The 8,101-nt window shown below is 39.3% G+C and overlaps 1 protein-coding gene across 1 annotated transcript in view; it reads right to left on the bottom strand.

Moving 5' to 3' along the window:
- LOC107654656 (serine/threonine-protein kinase SBK1-like) overlaps positions 1-8,101 on the bottom strand; it is a 13,464-nt gene that overhangs the window by 2,367 nt on the left and 2,996 nt on the right. The window contains exons 2-3 of the mRNA XM_016441837.1: positions 5,249-5,471; positions 954-1,156 (exon numbers count right to left, since the gene is read on the bottom strand). Of these exons, the coding sequence (XP_016297323.1) occupies positions 954-1,156; positions 5,249-5,420 (375 nt within the window). The 5' untranslated portion in view covers positions 5,421-5,471. The remainder of the gene's footprint in view (positions 1-953; positions 1,157-5,248; positions 5,472-8,101) is intronic.

Below are 8,101 nucleotides of genomic sequence, written 5' to 3' on the forward strand. Positions count from 1 at the left end.
AGGTGAAGCTGGATCACGAATGATTCGCACGAACATAGACATATTTAGGTAAATCGGGGGCGCATTTCCTTCAAAAACAAACGTAATCTACTGCGTCTTCAGCGGCTCAGATGTCGGAATGACGACTGCTATGTTCATTATTACATTCAACAATAAAACCTCAATCGGTTAGGAGTCATTCTTGTCTACAACTGCTCCGGCGGTGAAACAATGGTGGACTGATGACAGCTCACTCAGGGCGGAGCTAAGGTAAGACGCCAGTCCAGTCTGTGCTGAAACGCTGTCAATCAAACTATCGTGGGAGGGGCCTGTTTTTGTGACGTCACACAGACAGGCATCTGAGATCGGCTCGATTTGAGAAAGGGGTAAAGATTTTAGTAGATTAAAAAGAAAACGCTGGGTGGATTTTTATCATTATAGGGTGGTGGTGTACACACACTGCCAACACACATTTCAGTTCAAACAACTTGTAAAAGTGCATGTAGCATCCGATGACCCATTTAACACTATGGGGTAGGTTTAGGGTTGGGTTTGGTCTAGGGGGTATGTTATTTTCCAACACGATAGAGGATTACCTTTTAGCATCACTCCCCGGACATTTGAATTCTGAGCTGCCACAATATGTGCCTGAAGCAACGTAATAAAAACATGGCCACAATCCCATACTGAATGCACGTTTTAACGCCACTCACTGGACATTTCACTTTTAAACTGCTGCGAAACATGCAATATTGTGTTGCAGAAACTTCGCCACAAGCACGTATTTTTAGTGAGCCTGGGATGACCAACTACACCCTGGCAACCACCCACAATGTTACAACCTAGTTTTCAGTTTAGAACAGAATAATTTTAATGCTTTCTTTTTGGACTCAAAGCACTGCATAAGCATATGTGCAAAGTAGCACAATATGAATATATCTAATAAGTAACGATTCTCGTTCTCGTTCTCTCACCTGGGGAGGAATGATGTCAAAGAGATCGCCTGCCAGTGCATACTCTTGAGCGAAGATGTAATATTCGTCAGTTTCAAAGGCAATGCCAAACATGTTGATGATGAAAGGACAAGGTGACAGGTAGAGAGAGATGCTGTACTCGCGTAGGAAACTCTTCAGCTTAGTGGTTTTCTTCCGCAAGAATTTCAAGGCCATTTTCGTGCCTGGAGGAAAAAAGAGAGAGGTAGAGGTTAACATTGCTTGGCTTTTAATACATTCCTGATTATTCTGTCGCTGACACAGAGCTAATGGCCTACTTGCAAGATCGCAACGTGCTCTTTTAAATGTCACGCCAAGACAATGTCAGGTCATGTATTAATGTGGGAAATCAATTTACAAGGGAACAGCACTTTCCAAGCAAGTTCCAATAACATGAATCTATTTTCTGGGTCTCACTTTATATTAAGTGTCCCTAATACCTGTGTACTTGCATAGTAACTAAATGTGTACGTAGTATGTAACCACAGTGTAAGTACACATTGGTACATAGTATCTACAGCTGTAATATTTCTGTAACTACACACATGTAACAACCCTCAGGATGGTTTGTGTAAGTACAAATGTGTAACAGGACATTGGTAACAACCTGTTACACATTTGTACTTACACATACCATTCAGTGGCTTGTTACGTATGTGTAGTTAAACAAACATTAGAGCTGTAGATACTATGTACCAATGTGTACTTACACTGTGGTTACATACTATGTACACATCTAGTTACTATGTAAGTACACAGGTATTAGGGACACTTAATATAAAGTGGGACCATTTTCTGTTTTTTTTTTTTTTTTTTTTTTTTTTTGCTTATTGAAAGTATTAGGCCATGAAAGTATGCAAACGCTTCTAGCTACACAAGTTTGATTAATTGCATTGTTCAACTCATATTATGTCATCAGTCCCACCAGCACTTTTTCCTTTCAGAAAAACGTTTTACTTCATCAGTGCATCAAATGACTTCCACCAGTAAGTCAACCATAGACAGGTTTCCATCAGCCCATTGATAACCAAAATTTTGAATGAGTATTGTTTACTGGCAGTCTATTACTGAGGCATCATCTTTCGGATTTACTTATCCCTAAATGACACAAACTGTGATTGTCATTCACATGCTCTCGTCAACATCTTGAACAAAACGACATTTTGAGATTTTGCCTAAGAGTCACTACTGAAGTCCTTTGCATAACACTGCAGAGGGTTAGCAGCTGCTAAGCACTTGAAAGGAAGGTCAAATGGCAAGAGGATCCCCTGCCCCCAACTTTGTTATTACATAACACAACAGATAGTCTGTGCAGCTAAGATAAAGGCCTTCACAAAGGACCTTCATTATAAACACAGTCGACAGTTGCACCTGCACATGACAGTCAATCTGGGACACAGTAGGTGGAACCTTACTGGGAACTGTAGCATTATCATTTGCAGATGAACACAGAATGCAATCTCAACCTTACATGCATATATATATATATATATTGTTTCTGGTGTGCTGATATACTACAGAGTAGTCCTCTGTGCAATTAAAGATCCCATGATCTTCCCTTTTTGACATATTTCCTCTATATACATATATCAAGGAATTGTCATTTTTTACATAGCCAAAAGGCTTTTTCTTTATCAGAACCTAGTAAACCATAATTTTTATAAATGCTAGTTAGTTGCAGTTGATATTATGCTGCATTCCATTCTGAATATACTTGGAAATTTTAGTTTTTCTTTATAGGACTAGGTGTTACAATCCCTAACAATTCAGTACACCGAAGTCTACTTAAGTGTAGAAGTCTACTTAAGCTGCAGTCTACTTAAGTGGGTTGACTTGTAGTTGCACTCCTGAGGAAAAAAACACAACAACATTCCAGCTCTACAATAATTCACACCGCAGCTGCCAACGAGGCAAAGCCGAAACCAGATCTTCACACTAGTGTGACACATCATCAGTTGTGTACCACTTTGTGGAAAGTGTGATTTAACTCTACTTTAACTCAGACTTTCAACTTGGGAAATTATGCAGAAATCTACAACCCTCATTTTGCCAAGTTGCAGGTGTATGACATCAGTTAATGATGAACATTCACTTTTAAGAAAATGAAATTAGTCCAAGTTCCTACATTACATGATAATATAACCTGTTCAGCAAACATTTGCATGAACAGGTGTTTAAAACACGGTAAATAATCTTTCCTGCTGATAATAGTACACCTGCTGAACAGATGCACCTCTGCAGTTTTGTTGCTAGGAGATGTCCGAGTGCACTACAGAAACAATAGCGCTGTCATCTAGTTTCTTTACAGAAGCATCAGGCAATAGAACATCATAATGGTCACAAGTCAAACATAGGAGTATCCTACATTTGGATGAAATGCAGTATTAAAGAGAGGGGTCATTCTCATTTATAGAGAACGGAGTGGTATACAACCCTGAGCAGCAGATACTGTGTTCAATGTTTTCTGGAAGAGACAAGCTATACGTTTTAAACACAAATATATGCTAAAAGTTCATTTTGGCAACTTTTGTGAGTACACTGGAATACAGGCCTCCGGGTTTCAGCATTTAATTACAGTCTGAGTATTCCCACAAACATTATGAAACCGTCAAGATCAGAGGAACGCTTAAAGCAAGCTACAAATGGAAAATGACATACACAAATTCAATTTACTCCTCTAGTGATATCCTAGCTGGTAAACACATTCTTCCTCTGAGGGGCATCCCATAATACACATGCAATAACTGTCAGGTATTGGAGCAGATATCCTGAAATGTAAATGTTACGACAGCACACGAGTTCTGCTGAGGCCAGCAGGATTGAGGATTCCTGGAACTGCCCCCACAGTGCACTGCAGCATCCATCCTCTTAGTATGGCCAGTACTTCTGTGAATAATAAATGAGGTGTAGATGGATGGGGATTTTGAATGCTGACAGATGGTGTGTTTTGCATCTCTTTGAAATCTGAAGGATGCACAAGCCAAACGGAGGATGCACTTTATAGGCTGGAATACATCACTGCACTTCTAAACAGAAATGTAAACATGACGTCTTGATCAGAATGTGTGGACATCTTGAAAAAGGCTGAAAAGGTAGCTGGGAGCATGTGGTTGTTTTTTTAGGTATTCCTTCATGATCGTCTAATGATTAATGGTCACCATCATTCAGTATGTTGTGGTTTGGTTGGAGGTTCCCAGAATGGGTTGCTGGTGTTCCAACAAGGTTTCTTGATTAAGGTATTCCTTCATGATCGTCTAATGATTAATGGTCACCATCATTCAGTATGTTGTGGTTTGGTTGGAAGTTCCCAGAATGGGTTGCTGGTGTTCCAACAAGGTTTCTTGATTAGCAAAACCAGCAAGACTTCTTTGGTCATTCATCAGCACTGCTTCACCAGCTACCTTTTCATGGGAGAACAGCATATGGACATCCTGTAATAGTACGGCTATTGAGTTTGATTCCACCCCTGCAGGTCTTCGTGTTGTGCTTTTGATTCCTGAACTGCAGCATTTTTGTGTTAGTTCATACGAACTCAGCAGACTTCATGAAACCTTTTTTGCGCTACTAAAACAAACTAAACTCCGAAGTCAGATGGACTCGTGTCCACTCCAAAAGCTCTAGTGCGAAAGCGCACGTTGATAGCCGTGAGCTGCGCAGTAATCGCTTGATCTACGGGATCTTGAAAATATGATATATGACTGATAAATAATGCATGATTTCACAGGACGGAGAGAAATATGTGCCTGTGTGTGTTTGTAAGTGTAGCTGGATTTAATTTTTGCATACAAACATTCGTTGTTCGTTGAATGGGAACATTTCCCACAAATGAGATCTCTTTCATATCCCAATTGTTTGTCCTAGACATCACTTAATATTTAGGTGAAAGATATGAAATACTTAATCATGGTCAAGATATAAATATATATAATATTTGAATAACATACAACTCTATCAAATAGACCTACTCAGGATATGCACCACCATATTGAATTTTACATGGATGAAAACGAGGTTGTTAACGGTCTTTAAAATAGCACACACTGTATAAAGGTCGCATGCAATTTTCAAAACTTTTTGAATGGAGTTTTTGTCTACTGAAAGTAGTTTAGAAAGATGTTTCATCAGCTGAGCAACTGGCAATGTTGTTGAACGCCCAATGTTGAATACACTGTACTTCTTCCCCTCACAGCCTCGTTTTCATTCCTGTCAAAATGTATTTGGTGCTTCATGACTAAGGCCTGTAAGCCAAGCCATCCTGTCCATCTCCTTCAACCTACCTCTGATCTTGTGGATGACCAGGTCCACCTTGCCATAGGTTCCCTTGCCAAGCTCCCTGATGACCTCGTAGTACTTATTAAAGTCCAGCTTCTCCAGGTTCTCAGCAGTGATGAGCTGCAGCTCTTCCAGGATGTCAATGGAGGAACGGGACATGTGGGCTGAGGAGCTCATTATTCCAGAGACGGAGGGACCAGTTACCACGACAACAGTTGATTTAGAAATCTAAAGGTAGGAAAGTGGGAAAGAAGGGCAGATTGTTGAAGTACATGATAAAATACTCTAAAATAATCAATGTCACACCTTGGGCTTTGGAGCATGATTGCACTGGACACACACTTTATCACTGACATCAAAGAGCTTCCAAAACAAGCCCTTATATAACCTTGTGCATCCTACAGTTTATTAACAATATGCATTTAACAATAGGGATAGGGTTAGAGTTATGGTTAGGGTTTGGTTTAGGGTTAGTTACTACTATGGTAATTACATGTAACGTGTTACAAAGACAGTAAAATATAGTATTATCAAACATTTAAATACAAACACAAAATGTACACAATTTAGCAAATGCAAATAAAACTATGAAAGACTATCATTACGATAGTCTTAAAAGGGCCAAGAGTCTGCCTATTTTCAACACACTTATAACTTAACAAGTTTTGCACAAGCAAGCGTGTATTTCTCTAAACATCAGTTGTTTTAGCATATATTGGAATACAATATAAAAGGCATTATGAATCTTGTGAAACCGCAAATTTAGAATGTTGTGAGATATCAGATTTCATAACGGCCTGCTACAAAGAAAGCTCAATGGAATTTCTGCTAATATAACAGTCTGATGAGATTTCTGAATGAATTTACAGTCCTGATGGCACCTCGGGCCTGCCAGTGCTCATTAATAGAGAAGAATGAGTTGAATGAGACAGGATGACAGCACTTTCTGTTCAGTGACACCATCTGTGGACATTTGAAAATGTCTGTGTGTGTTTTTGTGTGTGTGTGTTTGTGTGAGAGAGAGAGAGAGACAGAGAGAGAGAGAGAGAGAGAGAGAGAGAGAGAGAGAGAGAGAGAGAAAGAGAGAGAGTATGGAGCTGCTGGAAAGTTTTTTTGTTTTTTTTTGACTACTCATCAAACACTTTGAAAATTTTCTATTTAGTGTGAATATGGGTAGTTTGAAATTCGATCATACTTCAACCGCCATGTTGTTACTGTCACGTAACCTACAAGCGTCAGTTGTGTTGCTTCACTGGCATTCACAATCCTTTCCCGTGGCCTCATGGGATAGTAAAGTGACCATTGACTGTGCGCTTCAGAATCTGGGCGGAGGTGGCAGGTCACTAAGGTATTTTTCACCTACTTTTTTCCGAATACTAATTTGGACATACTATTCTTTTGGCATACTGTTTTTCGCATATAGTAGGGAAGTATTAAATTTCGGATGCAGCACTTGTCTTCTGAGTGGTTACTAGGCAGTTACAAAACTGCTAGTATGTTCTGGGTGGGTTCCTAAGGTGTTGCTAGGCAGTTCTCACGGTGTGGTTGCTAGGCAGTTGCTGAAGAGTTTGAGTAGTTGCTAGGGAATTGCACACCTGTTCATCCAGAACTGAAGCCATCAGTGGCAGCTGCTCCCTTTAGACAAACACTCATGACAACTACAACTCCCAAGAGCCCCAGCTCACATTTGCACAAACACACAACTAGATAGATAGATAGATAGATAGATAGATAGATAGAACAACATATGCCCAATAACAGTATAATAAGCAGCGACTGGATGTCATTTTCAAAGCAAGTCTTTCCAGTGGACATACAGACAACAGCCCACACAGTTTCTCATCTCTTGAGTAAATGTGGCATGTTGTACCACAATTTATTTCTTTATACAGCTCTCCATTACCAATGTGCTGAGACCGGTGCTTTGTTGACCTGTTCCTTATCTTGTGTTCACTGTTTATTTCTCTGGCTCTCCTCCTCCAGATTCTACAGAAAAAGCAATTCTGCCAGAGATGGAGTGGCTGCCAAATTCCTGTGCTTAGCCATTTAAAGGTAATTATCATTTCAAACAGCTTAATCAATGCCGTCTCATGGCCACCGCACTCAACACTCGCACTGTAAATATCCATCTAACTCCTTTAAAGGTGAGCACTAGCACTTAATATTTACTTATGCTGCATAGCTGTACAGGCTGTACAGCTACAACCTGTAGCCACTGTGAAATGCTTCAAATGAAAGAATGAAAAATCCTGTCCAACCTCATTGCTCATATTTAGGATTAAGGATTCAAACAACCCCTAAACATAATTATTGAGATGAATGACCGCTCAAATCATGCGGCTTGTTGTGGAGAGGTGTGCTGCTACTTTTCGAATCGATCTGACTTGCAAATTTTGCCTGGCGGACAATATAATGGATGAAAAAAAAAAAAAAAATCCTATGGACCCGAGCTATATCTAGAGCCTTGGGGGTGGAATTTTTTAGACTTAGGCCAGTAAACAGGCACCAAGCAACACTCCGACTAACTGCATAGTAACACATTAAAAAACACTCAGATATCTTAGTAACCTTATAGCAAACTCATGGCAACCACTGATAACACCTTACTAAGGTGTGACAGCGACTTCTGCACAGAAAATAATCGCTCACATTTAATAAAAAATGTTAAAACTAGTGCTGTCAAACGATTAATCGCGATTAATCACATCCAAAATAAAATGTGTGTACTGTGTATATTTATTATGAATATATAAATACACAAACATACATGTACTGTATATATTTGAAAAATATGTACATGTATATATATATATATATATATATATATATATATATATAGAGTATATCATATATATATT

The sequence above is a fragment of the Sinocyclocheilus anshuiensis genome, unplaced genomic scaffold (assembly GCF_001515605.1).
Source record: "Sinocyclocheilus anshuiensis isolate Anshui unplaced genomic scaffold, SAMN03320099.WGS_v1.1 scaffold996, whole genome shotgun sequence".
Lineage (NCBI taxonomy): Eukaryota > Metazoa > Chordata > Actinopteri > Cypriniformes > Cyprinidae > Sinocyclocheilus > Sinocyclocheilus anshuiensis.